This window comes from Buteo buteo, chromosome 11 (assembly GCF_964188355.1).
Source record: "Buteo buteo chromosome 11, bButBut1.hap1.1, whole genome shotgun sequence".
Classification (NCBI taxonomy): Eukaryota; Metazoa; Chordata; class Aves; order Accipitriformes; family Accipitridae; genus Buteo; species Buteo buteo.
This window is the reverse complement of record NC_134181.1, coordinates 21,571,547-21,590,387: the sequence shown is the minus strand read 5'-3', so window position 1 is coordinate 21,590,387 and position 18,841 is coordinate 21,571,547. Positions and strand designations below refer to the sequence as shown.

At 39.6% G+C, this 18,841-nt stretch overlaps 1 protein-coding gene across 4 annotated transcripts in view; it reads right to left on the bottom strand.

The window, feature by feature from the left end:
• NUP93 (nucleoporin 93) overlaps positions 1 to 18,841 on the bottom strand; it is an 88,867-nt gene that overhangs the window by 7,979 nt on the left and 62,047 nt on the right. For all 4 annotated transcript variants that reach the window (XM_075040369.1, XM_075040366.1, XM_075040368.1 and 1 more), the window contains 13 exons: positions 16,157 to 16,231; positions 13,895 to 13,984; positions 12,384 to 12,523; positions 10,057 to 10,189; positions 8,918 to 9,075; positions 7,049 to 7,214; positions 6,145 to 6,238; positions 4,884 to 5,075; positions 4,515 to 4,641; positions 4,330 to 4,402; positions 3,953 to 3,997; positions 2,190 to 2,306; positions 1,451 to 1,569 (listed from right to left, as the gene is read on the bottom strand). In XM_075040369.1, coding sequence (XP_074896470.1) covers positions 1,451 to 1,569; positions 2,190 to 2,306; positions 3,953 to 3,997; positions 4,330 to 4,402; positions 4,515 to 4,641; positions 4,884 to 5,075; positions 6,145 to 6,238; positions 7,049 to 7,214; positions 8,918 to 9,075; positions 10,057 to 10,189; positions 12,384 to 12,523; positions 13,895 to 13,984; positions 16,157 to 16,231 — 1,529 coding nt within the window. The remainder of the gene's footprint in view (positions 1 to 1,450; positions 1,570 to 2,189; positions 2,307 to 3,952; positions 3,998 to 4,329; positions 4,403 to 4,514; positions 4,642 to 4,883; positions 5,076 to 6,144; positions 6,239 to 7,048; positions 7,215 to 8,917; positions 9,076 to 10,056; positions 10,190 to 12,383; positions 12,524 to 13,894; positions 13,985 to 16,156; positions 16,232 to 18,841) is intronic.

Genomic DNA, 18,841 nt, shown 5'->3' with positions numbered 1-18,841 from the left:
CATTGTACACACCATGCTGCTGCAGAGGAGGAAGCCAGACAGGCCTTTTCTGTTGGGTGTTTCCCCTGTTCCAAAAACATCACAAGAATGCACAGGAGGAAAGCTGCATCATTGCAGTACTGTCTGCAGTACAGTACATGAAAAAAAAACCACCTTGTATTACATTTAATTGGCAAGAAAATGAGCTAACCAGAACTGCTCTGGCTTTGCAATCATGAAGGTTTGCAGCTGTAAAGTGGCATTATTGAACAGTAATATTTAGCACTGTCATAGAGATCAAAGCAAGTAGCAAAACAAAGCCCATCATTGCTGAAGCTTAAAATCAAGCCACAGGTTTAGTTCTTAACATCTGCTACCAAATGAGTCTCTTGCTAAGTCAATATGGCACCAATTTTCACTCAGTCTGCAGCCTGACTAAATGAAGGGCTGACTGGAGGAGTGACTGCCACTTGTCAAAACAAGAAAGGCAAAGGCCTCTGACTGAAATCAATACATTTCTGTATTTGTCTTCCCAATTTCAAAGTGCGAGCAAGTGTGCTTTGTTTGTTTTTATTCTCTCCCCACCAGAATGGTTGAAGAAAAACAGTACGACATTTCTCACAGGTACCCACATTTTGCTCTAGTAAAATATAGGAATCATCCATGGTGGTCACTGTGACAAGCTGCACCAAAAGATGATTTAAAAAAATCCCAAAGCTATTTTGCAATTACAACCTTTCAGAAGCAGGTTAGTCCTAACTTCTAGCTGCTAATGAATCTTGAGCACTGATGTCTCTAAATGCATATCCTAATTAGCATACCGACACTGCAGGTGACATTCCTTTTGGTCACTTCCATTTCTCTCTCTTTTCTAAATACCACATGGCACTTTCCTAAAGTAACAGGCTGTAGAAGTGAGGGCTGCTGGTTACATTAGTGATATGAACACCTCAGCTTAAATGTTCCTTTTTTAGCTTTCATTAAAGCAGCAGTGAAATACCGTTTTCAGACAGCTACTGAACTCACTGCTCTGCTGTTACAACTCAGAATTACTGGTTTTGTAGCACTTTCAACACTATTTCAAACAAGTGAATTGTGTGTAATGAGTCTGCAACTGTTGTGATATTTGATATAATCTAAAACATGTAATTCATTACATTTATTGCTCTTTACTAGACTCTGTGTCTCCATTTGGCAATCCTGCAATTCCCTTTTCCTGATTCACCTACAGATAAAAGCTTCTTGGCAAATTTACCTGACCTACCACTGAAGATTATGTTTCTGGTTTCAGTACTACAAGCCATCATGAGTAGGACAGGGTCAATTCTGACCTCTTCTCTGTCTTCCTGAATGCATTGCTGCAGATGCCATGGTCCAGCCAGCAAAAACAAAATCAGGAACTAATACCCACTGAACTGACAGTCCAAGGTCAGGTCCAGGCAAATCACCCAGTCCTGCCCCCTTGTCTTACCTCTCAGCAATGGAATGAGCCATATTCTTCAAACGCTCTTTATTTGACTGGGGAGTGCCAATCTGGGGAACGACAGGACTGAGGAGCTTGTTCATCAGTTCTAAAACTTTGTCAGGGTTCTGTTGGTATTAAAGTTACACACAAATAAAAGGAGCATGATGGGACTTAGTGATTTAAACTCACTGAAAAAGCAGAAAGGTGGTGCCTAGTGCAAGTTCAGAGATGCCTCCCTCCCATAAAGAGTCAAGATCATATTAGCTGTGAGCAACATAATGCTGCTGGCTCGTGTGAAAAAGTATTTTCCCCTAATTTTCCTCTAAAACAGTGGCTATGGTTGTATCCACTTTTATTTCAAATATATTTCAAAAAGGAAACAAGAATACTCACTATAAAGCCCAACTATTTTAGACTTTAATTCAACATCTATGAAATTGGAAGAGCACACTCCAGGTAAATAACTTCACTAGCCAGAATAAAATCATGCATGGGGCAATCTCTTCAAAAGAACCAGCATGTCTTAAATCAGAATGGGTTAGAGCACAATCAATCTGGGTTTGCCCACTGAAACACCTCTCCATGCAGCCAATGGCTCTGCTTTAAGGGCAAGTAGAAGTAATCTGCTTGAACAAGGGCAATTCAATCTCCAAGATTAAATTTGACCTCCTAATTACAGGGAGAATGTTTGGAAAAAAATGGTCAATCAGGTACATATTTAAGGCAGCACATAGAGGATATTTACCTTTGCAAGGTCATAGAGTTTTGCAGCTTCTTCAAACAATCCTTTATTTTCTGCTGCAGAAGCCACTTTGTTAATAATGGGTTTTGTGTCACTTGTAAACTTGTCTATCACTCCAGGCTAAAGAGGTGAGACAAAAAAAGGAAAGGTGAGAAGAGAATACAAATCAGAATGCTTAAAAACTCCTGAATATTCTGTCAAGGCAATGAATATTTTACATGTTGGATTACGATTAGAACGGCCTGCACATTTCCATGGGAACGCGCAAAAGAGACACATTAAAAATAGAAAGAGCTCTTGTGAGAGACTTTCTCCAGAACGGAGACAGCACTGAAACATCTGTGGTTTCTAATTCATTCAAAATGACCCAGATAACAGGTCAAATTCTAAATTATTTTAATTGCTGATGACACACATTACAGAGGAGAAGAAAACACAAAAGACTTCAGCACATAACATGTCAGGGTCTCTAGGGATGCTGTTTGTGTATATTGGCATGACAGGTTGCAAGTGAAATCTTACACAGATAAATGCAAGGGCAACAAGAATTTTAAAAGAAACAATAAACACAAGAAGAATAAGAGAGAGGAAAGAGTCAAGGATATCTGGAAAGGATTTTACCGTAGTTGAGGATGTAAAAGTAAGACTATATCATCTAGCAGAATTTATTTTAAAGCTAAGATTGCTGGTTTCATACCAAAGAAACACAATAATACAGTTACGTTTAAAAGGAATTTAATAAAGTCAAGAAAACAGGATTCACCACTGATGGTAATGTAAAAACTACCTTACAAAGAACGGTAAAATGAAAAAACATTTGTAAAGATTACCTTGCTCTTGTGTGTGCAATCTCACTGCTTTTAAACTGACAGAACAAAAACATCTAAAAGGAAATCCTGCCAGAAATAACTTTTTTTTTTTTTTTTTTTTTGACAGTAGCAATGATTGCAGCATGAGCCCTAATCTTGAAATTAAGATTTAAACGATTCTGGAGTCTGCTTTACACAGAAAGCTGCCAAAGTTGCTGCACTGAACAGAAAAACTTCATTGACTATCTAAAATTTTAATCATTTGCATGCACTCTCCTCTTCTCAAGTAAAACCTTAGGGTTTCCTTTATCTTCTGACCACATAAGGTTATGTTTTACTTTTAGATTACTGTTTTTACTGCAGAAGTAAGATCCTTCATAACTAAAAATGGCTGATCTTTGATCCAGTACTTACCCTCGCCTATATGGAGAGGGCAGATCAGTTGTGGCGATGCCTGTGGTCTGTTAGCCTTTGCTCCCTTAATTACAAGAATATTTAATGGGCTGCAATACATTTCTCCTCTGAGGTGAATGAGGATAATGTCATACAGACAGTTTTTACACACCCACCTCAGTTCACACAACAATCTCACGCCCACTTACAAGCATGCCATTTTTACTAATTGCTTTTTACTAATGTGCACTAAATTGCATTTCCTACTGTAAAGGTGAAATTCTGACCTCACTGAAGTTACCTGATGGCATTTGTTTCTTTAGTTACATTGGCTGTCTACAGGGACATAGTTTGCCCTACAGCTCCTGATCTGCCTTCTGTTAGGGCAGGTCATAAATTATTCTGTAAAAGGACCTCATACTTGGAGAACTTGTATGTATTCAAACACAGTAATAATTTGGCTACTGAAAAATGAAGAAAAGCAATCTAGCTGCATGACTACTTAGGAAATCACACACGGTTTTTACTTTTTATGTAAAATACAAACATAAATTGTCAACTCACCTTCCTACTACCATCGTTTTCCAGCTTTCCAAGAATCATATCAAACTATATCCACACAGATGTAAAGTAAGAAAAAAGGAAACAAAAATAGAGAGATGAGTTGCACATATTTCAGAACATATTTACTAAGTACAAAGATGCAGTCATGGATGAATGAAAAATGGTGATCCATGTAAAAATTATTTGTATATAAGTAACAGGCAAAAAGACATGATTAGACATCTTAAACATATGGTCATTGCAAGATCTCCCATCATCTAGGTCTGCATCAAACAGAAAGAGCAAACAACTGTTTAAGACTGTCCTGCCTAATAAAGATTTCAGTGAAGAAATGAATTCCAGTTTAAGTGAGGAAGGCAAAACATGGCCAAACATACCTCTCTGCTTTCAATTACTAGTTCACTAATGCAGCGCAAGAACATATTCTCTCCTTGGCTGTCCTTCTCATTCCTACAAAAGGAAGGGAAGGAGGAAAGTACTCCTGTTTCTGAGGACTTCCCAGATAAGAATAATTAAGCACTAGTAACTAGGAGAAAATCTAGAGATATATATTAGCTCCTACCTGAGAAAGTAAAAATACTGCAGAGCTTCCCTTGGATCTGTTGATTCAAACTTACGGGTGTAAAGCATCAAAAGCCGCACAAAATTTAGACGCCTGATGCCAGGAGGGTCACCAGCCTCATGGCTTACTGCAATGTCAGAAACAACAGTATCAGAAAATCTAATGCCAGGAAACATTGCTCTGATCTTCATCTCAAATTCGCCAGAGCCACGATCCAGAGCTCTAATACAACTAAAACAATTAACTTTTAGGAGACTGTTCTGATAAATGCTGCTTGTTTGATCAGTTACACAGACCTGTAATGTCTACAGGGTGTTCTAAGGGCTCAGAAAATATTCCATTATTGTAAAGTAAATATGCAGGACTTACATAGCTGTGCACTCTGACCAGAAGATTTCAGGAGCAATTTTAACTCAAACAGGACCAATGCAACATGAACAGCATGACAACGCAAGCGCTCTGTCCGGAAGAGAAAAGCAATTGCAGCTTCAAACTGTGCTGTCAAGAACAATACTTGGAAATAGAGGAAAGGCTGCTGGTTCATTGCAAAATGTGATTCACCTGAAAAACAAAACAAAACAAAACAAAAACCAATAACACATGCAACAGAGCATAAGTGAAAATGATTTTGCAATCAGAGATCACTGACAGTGGATACTTCCTGTCACAGTGCATCACTATTGTTTATTCAGTGCCAACAAACAAACACACTAGACAAAACTGAATACCTAATCACACATCAGTGGCTTATCTATAACTGTTTCACTGCAAATATATCACAAAAAGCCACAACATAAAGACGTATTCAGGAAGTGAAAGAGAATAAACAGTTGCTCAAAAAAGTTCCTTTGTTCTTTTCAGACAACGAATCACCAACTCTGATAGACCGCAATAGATTCTCTAGAGACCACAACTTTATGTCTTCATTTATACTTAATGCCAAGTGGTACAAATAATGTTAAAAACCTGGATTTTCCTATTCAGTGACACCAATGGTAGCTTATTGTATTTCTTTTCCACTCATTTTTATCTGGGTGTGAACGATGCTACAAACTAGAAGGCTGTGGAAACGAAACTCTGTTTTGGATAGTCCAAGTGACCTAATTTTGATTGACTGGAAGATGATTACAGCAAAAGGTACTCTCTTGGGCTGTGGATGTTCCTACAACTTCCTGTGATTTGGGTCCCCAGAAAATTGCTTGAAACAGCAATTTAAGGGAAACAATGAACAATGGATGTGCACAGATAAAATACATGTGGTAATGATTGCTTTTCTGTTCCGTATTCCAAAAGACAGAAGTTTTGCTGAAAGACCTTAGCGTATTTATGGTGAGAGAAAACAATGTGTAATTTAGTATGGATAAAGTACAAATAGCAGCAGTGTTGTTTACAGATGACTATTCACTCTCTGGATTGCTGGGAACACACAGGACTCATTCGCTGTGTCTTACTGAATTCTACCATTACTCTAGGGAAGCAGGCTGTCCAGAAACACCCTAAAGATGCCTGCCACTAGTGGAGAGCTATAAGGTTTTTTATGTGGAGTCTGGGGTTTCTGCAATAACAATTGGAAAGTGCACTAAGCCGAAAAGCAGAGCCCCAAGTAACACATCTCTTTGTGGTTTCTTACCATAGTCTTCCAGCAGCTGCTTCTGGAACTGTGATAATGTTAGTCGGTCTTGTGGAGAACCTGCACCATTGTCATCAAAACACACTTGGTTCAGCTAAAAAACACATCCAAAAAAAGAAGCACAGATATTTCAACTTCACCTTGCACAAGGGATGTACTTAGAAGATACTCAATCCATCTGAAACCCCTCCTAAGATTTCACCAGCTGACTAGAAACTACTTCTAGTCACAACATCAGGTCCATCCATTGCTGGGAAGCAAATATCTCTAACACTGCAACAGCAGAAATCCATGCAGACTCAGGGGTCCTTTTGTATCTGTCCATGCCATCAAACTCCGATGCTGGGACTCTGAATACTCACCAAGCTATAATTAAAAGCAATATATTCTTTACCCAGTCTTAACAAATACATCATTCTACTCCCTCTTTCTGATAAAGGAGAGAAATGGATACTGACTAGTATCTATCATGCCCCCACCAGAACTGTAAGGACTTTGGACTATAAAGACATTGACAATGTCGTCTTCTGCCAATTGACACCAACATTTCACCCATAATCCAACCAGAAAGGAAAATTCAAAGGATCCTCATTGTAGCAAGCTAACACTTGTAAAATCAGCTGGCAAAGATCAGTGTCATATGAAGAACACAACACTTCCAAAGACAAGTGTCCCCAGATTAACACCTCACAGTACAGAGGGTAACAAAGCAGCCCTGGGACTCGGGTTCCCAGCCCTTCACTATCTGCAAGGTCAAGTCACATGCACTACATTGATGCAAAACACCAGACCTAGAAGTAGGAAGGTTAGCAGAGCGGTGCAGAAATACAATACCATTTAGACCTGTTCTTAAAAAACAGAGAAAAACCAACAAACACCACCACAATTCCAACTCCACGCTTACTTTTAGCCAAAGATAATCTTCTGTTTTATCAGCAACTTCACTCTGGTTATCTGTAATGTCACAACGGCCAATAATACAATAAACAGCCCTTTTGTACGGGTCCGTATTATTTCTCAGAGCTCGTCTGTAATGAAGACGCAGTTTATTTTCTGTGGCAGGAGACAGTCTAAGAAAAAAAAAAGATTGGAGGAAAAGACATAAAACCCCTCCTTCCTTGTATGAGGAAACCTAGATACAAATCAGTGTAAATATATGCATATTCACAGCAAAGGCATAATGACATTAAGCACTGGCCAATATTTCTTGCACTTTCTATTTATATCTGTAGGTAATTTTGCACACATGAATTTAAACATGTAATTGAAGTTATGGAGAATCATCTTCAAATACCCATTGCAGTGGAAAAAAACCAAACCAGCCTCTTTAGGGGTACATTAATATTGTGGTAGATGAGCTATTTTTGTCTGACTGCTATTTTGTAATTTCAGAAAAAGAGAGCTCACAAAGTCTTTGGAACTCTTTCAGTTAGTAACTAACAAGCGCGCAGGTCATTGTACCGTGAAGTTTTAGGAGAGACACTTTCATCCTTATCACTAAATACTGTCATAATGTTCTTTGTCATTCTATTTCTTGTACCCTCTTGTATTTACAGAACTGAATCAATAAAATGTTCTCCTAGACTAAGACATTGTTTGTCAAATCTGTAGGCAGAGTACCTTTTCATAGCTGTAACAAAACCAAAATAAATCAATTATACTGTATCTCATTAAAGTGTTTGTAATGAAAACAATGACAGTACCTTCACTAAAGTTTCTGGAACAATCTTATTCTAATGAGCACTCCTAGATATTCTCTACAAACCAGGTTAATTTATAGAAGAATACATGGCACACACTACTCAGTAAATTGCACTTTGATTTTTTTTTTTTCCTCTGAGTTTGTCCTTTTTTTAAGACATGCAAACTGATAGGTTCTTGCTCACATTTTCATACCTGAAGTGCCCTAATACCTTCAACATATTGCAGGATGAGGGATTCCCACATACGAATGAAATTGTCATAGGCTGAGGTGGGATATTACTGGTTCACATTCTGGCACTTACCTGGGCCCTCTGGTTTCCCCCAATTTCAGTCAGTACCTTAGCACAGTGCCATTCCCCTGAAGGGAGCACAGCTATAATGCGATAGCTGACCGTGTGCTTGTTTGAAATTCATTGCAATTGGAAAGATAAAGAAAATAATCTAAAACACCGCAGCAGAGTTCCGAGCACACCGTAAGATGCACTAACTCAACTGCTTGCAACTACACAATCAGTAGTTTGGCCAGAGGCCTCTGTCAAGCGACAGATAGCAAAAACTGGAAGAGGAGAATAAGCACAAGAATGAGAGTGAATGCCTCTAAAGGCCTCTAACAAACACTACTTGCTTTTATTGTGTGTCATTCTTATGAAAACAGGTGTAGTAAAAGCATTCCCCAAAGGAAATTCAACTAAAATAAGCGGCAGGGGAAAAAAAGACACAGGATTCATGACAGCAGACTAAATCTGATGTATTGTATGCAGTATCCTACCATTACAAAGGGACGATCCTACAGTAAAAAAGCAAAGCTACACCACTATATTATTTTTGAAATGTAAATTTTTGCATGTTTTCAAACAACTCTTTCTCTATGGAGATTTCTAGACTTCAAAGCCACAAATTAAAATATGCAAACTTCTTACATGTAGTTTAGGTAGGCAATATAAACACCAGGCAGCCATCACCACCAGAAGAGACCTGAGCTTCTTATATTTCTACCAAGCCACTGATTATTTCACCACTCCACAGCAATTCCCATCCCTCACAAAGATCTTTCCTAGTTCTCAATTACCTTTTATCTTTACTGTGCATGTACTCCTGGAACCAGGTTTTAAACTCTCCCAGCTGGTGCTGTGCCCGTTTCACCACGTGCATGGCTGCAGTCAAATCTCCACAGCGCATGCAGTAGTAAATCAGTGCCCAGACAGGATGGCCTTCCACCTCACCATCCTGAAAATGAAGTAAGAAATAATATTATTTTTTTTTTTAAAGCAGCATATCTGAATTAATTTTCTTTATCATTTGCCTCATTCATTGTCTCTGCCCTTATGCGAACACACCCATTTTGGTAAAAAATTCTGTTTGTGTTACAGAAGCCAGAGGTCACAAGGTTTAAGTCCTGTGGAAGCTGTGCACATCCTAGCAGCAAAGGATGGGACTCTCTTGCTTGCCCAGGTTTCAGTTCTGAGTGAGGTTCTGACAAACCCAGAACTAGCATACAGATAGCCTCTCCACCCAGGAGGTGGACTTGGATTAGACCACTGAGGTATTAAAAATATTTGTATTGAAACAGAAAGATACCAAACTAATCATGGATCTCAGCAGGTAAGAAAAGGACAGCTAGACTCAGCTATGTGCTCTCCAATGCTATAATTTATTATTTCATTTAACTTTTAACTTTAATTTTTCAACCCAGCCTGCCTGTTTATCTGGTAATTTTGCAGGTGCGCAACAATGCACTATTATGTGCAGGTGAACAGGACTTTATTCAGATTCTTAAATAAAAGGCTCAGGCTACAATTCAGATTAATTAATTACATATTTAGTCATCAACAACTAGTGTCACCATCTTACAATAAGTGCAAAAAAAGGAGAAAAAACAAAGCAGGGAGATTACATCATAACATATTTTAATACTCACTTGTTGACCTCTAAAAAGACCACCAGAAGAGACCATAATTTCTAGAATTTAGAACTCAACACTACTGAGCACCACCATGCTTTGGGACTAGCTCTGAGCTCAAAGTGATTTTGTCTACTATCTTCCATTTTCCTAACGAAAAATTCTAGAGAAGAAATAAGAGCCTGCTGCCCTAAAAGCAGTTTAAACAGTAGAAAAACCACTGGAGGCTGCATTAGCTTCATGGCTGTGCTGGAGCAAACAGATTTGTGTTATTGTTTCAGCTCAGTTGCTAAAAGCGATGGACATACCTGGAGACCAGGGACAGGTGCAGGGAGTTTGATGTTCAAGAAGCTGCGGACTAGTTGGTAGGTCCCTGGGACTCCACCCAGCTGAGCCTGGTGCAAGTTTCCAAAGACTGTCACAAAGGTGTAACTTTTGTAACTGAAAAACAACACAAACAAAACAAACGTGAACAGACTGAAATATACTTGCTACAAAAACATCCACTGCCTTTCAGATCCAACAGAATTAGGCATTTAAAGCAAATTACCTCTATGTTCAAACATTATGGTTACAACAAAATGAGGCAAAAACTCCTGTCAATTTAGGAAGATCCTTGTAGTCAGCAGTCTCAACAGGCACCATGTTTGGAGTCTGTGGTGTACTGCTCCAGGTTCAACTCTGTTGTGAAGTTCCTCTCATTAGGTTCTCCTAGTACTACATTAAACTTAATTACATAACTGGCAAAAAGCCTTTCCATCCTAATGCTTTAACTCTCAATCCTGTCACAAAAGAACAGTTAAACACCACAGATGTGTTTGTCTCTCCTCCCTGCCCTATAGACAAATACAAACCTTAGGGCCATGGACTTACCAGAAGAAAATCACAGAGAAAAGGGGAATTTAGAGAAAAACAACTGGTAAAGGCAGCTTTGAGAACATCTTCTAAAATAACCCATCAAAGCCTTTAATCAAAGCAGATCAATTTAATATTCATGTTTAGAAGCAGGAGTCTTGGAAGTCTGTACACTGAAGGAATACCTATATAAGCAGCAGCAATAAATTACATGAAGGTGGGTTTTTTGGTTTTTTTTGGGTTTTTTTGTTGTTGTTGTTTTGTTTCTTTCAGCACACAATAGACTTGTGCAACAACAGAATGCAAAACTGAAAGGCTATGCTAAACATAAGCAAGTATCAGCATATCTTGATAACTAACGTTATGGCTGAGTTAAGCATATGCTCCTTGCTCCTCAGGGCTTAAGATCACTGTTGCTCCAAAGCAACTAATGCAAGAACAGCTGTGAGCAGCATTACATCTCCTCCTCATACGTGTGACAGGCTGGTGAGGCACTGAAACACCCCAGTATTAGCCAATTCCTGCTAGGAAAGAAAAGCTACAAAGCAAGGCACAGTTGTTTGGTGGGGTTTTTTTTTTGTTTTGTTTTGTTTTTTTAAATCAAGCCTGAAGGGCCCAATTTCCACAGTTGGGAGGGTCATGGGGGAACTATATGTAACTAATTCCTAATTTCAGTTAGCAGTTAATGGCACCGTGCAAATTTAGCAAGTTGGATATTTGGCAAATCAGCTTAAGAGTCACTGGCTCATCGCACACTGCTGAGACCGAAGAACTGGAAACAGAAGATCCTTCCGATGTGTCAGTTCATCTGTGCACAGGCAGGCATGCCGCCACCACCCCTGGGTGACAAACAAGTGCTGATGAGGTGTGGCAACCAACTGTCAGGGGCCAAGAAGAGGCTCTGCCAGGAGATGAAAACATCTCTTCCCAGTGTGCTGTATCAGAGCGCAGCACTTTCTGGGCTCAGATGGCAGATCTGTATCTGTAACAAATGCCCACGCACTACACTGCAGCTATTGTTTGCTTTCCACTGCTGAACTAGCCTGCTGGCATTACATCGGCAGCTACTAGATAAGAGACACTGCAATATCCACATGCGCAATGAATAGGTAATACAGCCATCCAGGGATTCAGCTTTGGGCTGCTCCATAGCCTGCAATTCTCCAAGCATTTTCTTGGCCAAGGAGCTTAGGCCCCCCTGATACTTGCTGATACAGACAGTAAACCACCTTCCCAAGTCTGAAAATCATTGCTAGATATCCCAGCTTCAGCCTCTTCAAATTTTACAAAAACCTTTCAGTGTAGAAATGACATGATCAGAACCTGACTCGTTGCACCAGATTTGTCCCCAGTGTTGTCCTCACTTCCTCCCAGCGCTAGCTCCTGACAGTGATCAGCAATCAGAAAGGGACTATACAAAAGGGGAATTTTTTTTTGCAGAGGGGAAATAGATCTTACAGCACAAGTGAAAAATCTTTACATAAATATTCTATATCTGTCACAGTGATGAGGGCAACATAGAAGAAAGAACAAAAAGTCTTTGTGTCTTTTAAACAACCTCCCCACAGATTCGAGGGCTTTTTAACTAGAACAGTTTTTAACTAAAACAGTTTTATACTCAAGTGGCTGCTCTAAGCCCTGCAGGAAAGACAGGCAACAAGACACTTCTGTAAGCAGTGAGAGGTAGCTGACTCGTTAATATGTTTGTGTGCATTACAAAGTCATTCTGGCTTATTATTAAGGAACTCTAAAACTGTGCTACCCAGAGCATTCACCTTACCTTTGTTCTAAGTAGTGCAGAGCCTGCCTCACGAACTCCATACGCACCTCCAAGTTGGTCCGGACTTTCAAGGCATCGCTAGCAGGAACCAGGGTAACATCGGTCATTTGTTTCACCATGGCCCACATCTCAGAGATGTTCTATAAACGTGCCATTCCATACAACAGCCATTAGTACAGAGACAAACAAGCAACACCTTTTTGAGCTACATGGTGTTTTGATGCTTAAAAAAAAGCATAGAAACACAAGAGTAATGTCTATTTAGATTTGTAATGGAGATACTGGATGCAGTCATGAAGGTAAGCCACTTCTGTCCTGAAGAATTCAAATTTCCCAGGCTTCTCTGCATAATTCTTGTGCAAGACGATGGCTATAAATATTGTACCTACAATTGTCACCCAGGATCGACAATGATTTCCAAAACTAGGCTAGGTACTTGTTGCTCAGACTCCTTCCCCATTTCCAGCTTGTACACACCACTCAATAAATACCACAACAACATCAGCTTCCATATAAGCAATTGCTCTGGCTGCCATTGGAAAGCTGTGCAATCAACTGTGATAGGAAATATCTGAAGGACACTGATCACTTGGACAAAGACTCAGGTCTGAAAAAAAAGCTGAAAGCCATCCAGGTCTGCTCATTCATAAGGACAAGATTGTATTAGTATCTCCAGGACTGGAGTATCCCTGCTGAAACAGCAAAATACTGAGAAGTAACAGCACTGTTAGCTCCAGCAAGGGCAGGCGTTTGATCTCAGTGCTTCAAAGCAGCAGGAACATTCAAACTCACCACGTTGTCCCTAGCAAAATGAACAGAGTTGTTCAAAGCAAAGATGCACACCTGTAATTCAGATTTGACTGAAGCATTTGCCCCTCAGCTTCTGAACAGCTTTTTGCTCTCCCCATGTGCAAAGCTTTTTCATGACTTGACTCTCCCGCAGTATTCTCCTCCAAGCATTCTCAAATGTGGCCAGGTTTGTACATTTGTTTTTTGGGGGTGGATCAAAGCAACGCAATTAAAGGAGTGGGAAAAAACCAAAAGCAGATCATTGGTTTAAAGTCACTCCTAGGGGCTTTATGCTTTGCTATGGGAGCCTGCTTCAGATCTAGCAGGGTCTGATAAAAGACCCTTCACCTATAGCTAAATACATTCAAAGGATATTAGGAGACCACATTTTGAAAACCAAACACAACAGAACCCATTTAAAATGAAAAGCAATTTTTTTCCCCAACAGCTCATCACTCGTGATGGGACACTGCAGTGAAACCAGGTTCTTTTTTTCCTCACTGTGTTAAGAAATTTTCACCATGACCAAGTTCATCACAGGTGGCCCCTGCTGTACTAGAGAAGACTCCAGTACTGGCTCTGTGTTTTCTGTGGAGCCATGCCTTTTTCTTTTTTTTTTTTTTTTTGGCAATATCAGTATTTTTTCACCAATGTCAGCAGGCTGTTAATCACAGCTGAAAACAGATTAAATACATTTCCTTATGTTAACTCACTGGCAGTACCTTATCATCCAGTTCTGCAACAGCAGCGCAAAGGTCCACCAGGTTAGGCTGCAGATGTCCATTCACTATCTTCTCATTATAAATATAAATCTGAAACATATTGAAAGTAAGCAAGCTTAACAATATGTATTACTCTCCTTCCCCCTCCCCAGCCACAGCAGCAAAATCTGAACCAGGCTTCAGAAACAGAGTGCCCCCAGCAAGTCCCTTCTGCTTCCCACCCGCATTAGCCGCTTCTAATACAATGCAAGAGGAATGGGCATCAGCACCAACCCGCTTCCACAACACACCAAATCCCCAGGCCTGCCTGAAGGTAGCCAGCAATCCAGCTGTTGAGGGGTCCTGCATCGCAAAGCACTACACTGAATGCCCTGTTAGACTAATTACAGGTAATTGTTGGAGGACAAAGATTCAGAAGAGACCTGACAACTGGAGGCTGTGATATTCCCCTACATGGCAGCCTCCTACCTGCTGACATAAAAGAAACAGAATTTTGCTGCTTTCTGGCAGTATCCAGGGAAATATGACACAGAGGAAGGAGAACAGAAACCTGGTCTTTCAAAACCTGCCCTTAAATGTATATATACATGCACACACCCATTTTGATTTAAAACTTGGTCTTAATTTAGCTACTTCTACTATTGCTTATTCTACTCTCAGCCCAAAGACCTTCTAGCTACATCTGAAAATAATCATTCTCAATGCTAGAAAGGCAGTGCCATCATACTTTAAGTCCCTTTTGCATGCACTACTACTTCAATGCACTCAGCGTGCAAACAAGCTGCAGAGCTCAGGACTGTGACCAGAATCTAGCATCAGTGAAATCACACATGTGAACTTCACCATGTTTCAGTGAAACAGTTTGAACTATCCATGAAGAACAATTAGTCATTTCAGTGTGATTAAAACGCATTTCATGGCCGATAATAAACTGAAACAGCATGGACTGCCTGATCTCCAGGACTCCTAACTACCAACTGAAACCACAGGAGCCCCATATCCAGTGCTGAAACCCAGGTATTTTTGCACTCAAGCAAGATGATGTCAAGGACAGCTCAGCCAGGCCAGCTTCTCCAGAGGGCATGCTGGGAGCACACGGTGACTGCACCAAGTGTTTTGGTAGCAGAAGCCTGGCCGTGAATGCCACGTTTCCATGGCACATCACAAACAGCCTGCACACAAACCATAAACGTGACGAGCCCACCTGCCCATCCATGGGGAAGACATGGTGACTCTGCAGCTACCCCTGGAACTAGTACTGCCAGAGAGGCTGGGCTTCCCATATTCACAAAACATCAGGGAATAATGTTGATAGCCTCAAACTACAGACATAATTATGCTATAAGGAAGACCCTTAATGCAGGTATATTACAGTAGATATGAAACAAATTAGTGTACTATTAACAACCACTAAATCAAATGTACACTTTATGAGCACAACCATGCACCTTGTTTTGCAACTCATTTCTTCACAGTTACCATAACTGAATGCAGCCATAGAAAAACAGATGTACAAGCTGCTATCTGGCTCAGCAAAGACTGAGCCAATGTACACAATAACAGTAATTGTGTGCAAATTAGCAACACTTTGTCTCCGCTGTTTCAGATATTCCATTTTGAAAAATCAAGTCCTTCTCTTTCATTTTGTTTCCACCAGTACTGGTAAACAGATCATTTCAAATAACAAAAGTAACAAAATGGTTATGTAAAGGTTTATCAGTTCTCCCTGAAAATTTTCAGGGTCTAACGCTACCAGACATATTAATTCATAGCTGATGCACTAAAACTTCTCATAAGCAATGCCATTAAAATGGGATATAATTTGACAAACATCAGGACTAAGACTTCAGCATGTTTCTTTTTACATGCACACATCAGAAAAATGATTTTCCACATGTGAAAATAAAGGGAATAGAAAGTCTTCATTTGCGTACAATTACATGTTGACATGAATTTAAAAAAAAATATTTTTTTGAAAGGTTAAAAGAGTTTCCATTTACTATGAGCATAAATTATTTGTACAGTCATATATGGTGTTCAGGATCTCCTTTTGACAAGAAATATCCTGTAGCAGACAGATGAGTACACTTCTAAAAAGTCAGGCTAAATTTCTGTATTTTTGAATTGCGTTTTAACTCCAGGCAGACGTTTTCATGTTTTACCTATCATATCTTTTTACACACTATGCTCACAGATCTTTTTTTCCCCACCTCTCTCTCTCTAGAAAACAAAGTTTAACTATGTTTTTTCATTTCCACTCACCTGACGAGCATATGCCATCTCCACATTGTCCAAAGAGCTGCGACCTGGAGGACCCAACTCACCAACGTAGCTAGGCTGTTTAATGAGAAGCGTGTAAGAAGATATAAGGTATAAAATTACTGCAATGCATTTTACGGATATATCTTCTCCTAAAGAACCATGTTCCTGACAGAACTAAGAACAGGGTTTTGGACTATCTACAGAGTAAAATGCATAGTCTCACTGCAATACCCCGTTATCTTCCCAATATAGCTTAAACTTTTTAAAGTGGCAGAAATCCTCCTTATTCACTGCACAAACCAACTATTAGCTCTCTATAATTAGGACATCAGTGTCTCTTGATAGCATCTTATAATTTTAATTCTCTCCTTTTATTTCTTGAAAGGTTGCTTATTGTCACATTAGTGTCTTGCTGTGAAGCAGCTAGTCTGCACCTCCATCACAGCAAGGACACAGAATTCAATGGACCAGCTCAAATGGATCCAGTCTAGCAAATCTGACACTCCAGTTTTGTCCCAGTACCATGGCACAGACACAAAATGGGACTGCAGCATTCAATTATTTGCTGAAAAGTGCCGGTCTGCTGCAGGAGGAAGAAGGATGCTGGCAATATCCTGACCCGAAAAAAAAAAAATCATCTTTCTACCCATAGAGACTATGCCAGGATTGAGATATCTTCAGCGCAGAGCAGGGAGGGACAGCTGATCGAGTCATGGCATGGAGAATTCGTACTCTTTTATAAAACATAATAGTCTAATGCTGCATAAAGCTATTCTTCTAAGTATTCGCTACAAATCACAGGTATGTTTTCAGTACAGCCACCACTGAACATGGATGTTCACCACTCTGGAGGAAAGAATACTCCCAAATAAGTATGCAATACTCTCTGATGTTTCCTCCTTCCTAAAAATGTAATTCTTCACTTCAGCATCAGCACTGCAAGTCTTGGATTTGAAAAATAAAGTGCAATCATATTAAAGACAGATCCCTTCAAGGTAAACAGTCCTTTAATATCAGCTAGCTTCATAAGCAGTGCTAGCCATGATGGTCTGAAGATAAAAGACAAGCTCAGTATAGAAGCATAATATTTATTATGAAGCCAACTGACACAGTTGGGGCAAGCAAAGAGGAACAGACAAGCTTTCAGAAAAGCAAGTATTTTTTCAGGTCTGAAACTGAAGCAACAGCCTTTGAATTTCAGGCTCTGAACCCAAAAGCTCATTCGACTCTCCCAGGTGTAGTTGGTCTGATAACAAGATGTCACCTCTCCGCACAAACCTTGCTCAGCTTACTTCAGGTGTGTAGCTTTGGCACAGCTATGAGGATCTAAGATGGTTGTTTACTTCTACCAGGAGAGAGGATGCAACATACATAAGCTAAATACTGAAAGCGGCTGAGCAAACACTGAGAAGGGGCATTGCTATGCCATGGTTTGTTACTGTATAACTCAAGTCCATTGATACGCCTCTAAAGTGGAATCAGTAACTCTTTCCAAGAAAGAGCAGGTAGATCTGCAGAGTTTTAAAATTAAGCTTTTTACCATCAAAGTCAGTTATGGCTAGCTGCACATCCTCATTAGCTGTTATACTGCACCTTAGCAATACTGTCAAATAGCTTTACTGTTTCTTACATCAGTTACCCAGAAGGTCAGTACTTTATTTTCTAGATAGGATCACCTTCGAGTATTGCTTAAGGACATGCTCTAGTCTTTCCTGGAAGAGTTCAGCTAAATGTGACCAACTTGCTACCTGTACAAACAACACAAAGCCCAAATGCAATGGAAAAAAATCATTGTTCTCACTTTCAGTTTAATCAGCTTTAGACTTCAGCTTTGCTGACACCTGTCAAGCCACAGCACAGCAGGACCAATGTTCCTGCCATGACCTGGCTTGCGTGGATTTCAGGAAAAGATCCAAGAAATGGGTAGCTTTTCTGCAGATGGTGTCATCATTCGGTTTCTTGTTTCAAATGAGGATGAAATGCTGACAGGGTCTTCAAAAGAATCTCACTTTTTGAGAACTGTATCCCAAACTTGGAATGAAATAATACAAACATATGAACTTCCAGACATGTTACCGATCAGTCTATGACCGAACAGTCTCTCAGTCATTCCCAAACACTTATAATTTTAATTTGATACCAGTCTAAGCCAGGTTATCTTCTATTTCTTCTGTTGTGTAGGACCTCCCTTACATTCATGAGCGTATGTTCTTGCAAAGACTACACTGTCCCAATCCAGGAGTTTTGATCAGGAAAATTTTTGCAATTTAAAATTTAAAGACAAATAAAGTGACACAATTGCAATGGTCAAGAAGCTGTTCCGAGTTAGCTAGGAATTTATATATGAAGATAAGGGCATTGACCTCTACTGAGAAATTATAAGAACTTTGTGATATTTGTGATTACTGCTTTCTGCATAGCATACAACAGTTGATTAGAGAATAAAAAATACTCAGTTGTGTCTGTCCCTGATATAGTGAAATATAAATGAATGAAGGTATCAAAGATGAACCTGGACAATCCTTTTAAATTGTTGGAAACAGTTTATTACTGCATTAATTTCTCAGTAATAGTGCTATTTAAATTATGTCCAACCTGATTATAAAATCAGGCAGATGCATTTAGACCTTAGGCAGTATAAAAATGCCTTACAAAAAACCCCAGAGAAATCCCACTTTTTCTTTT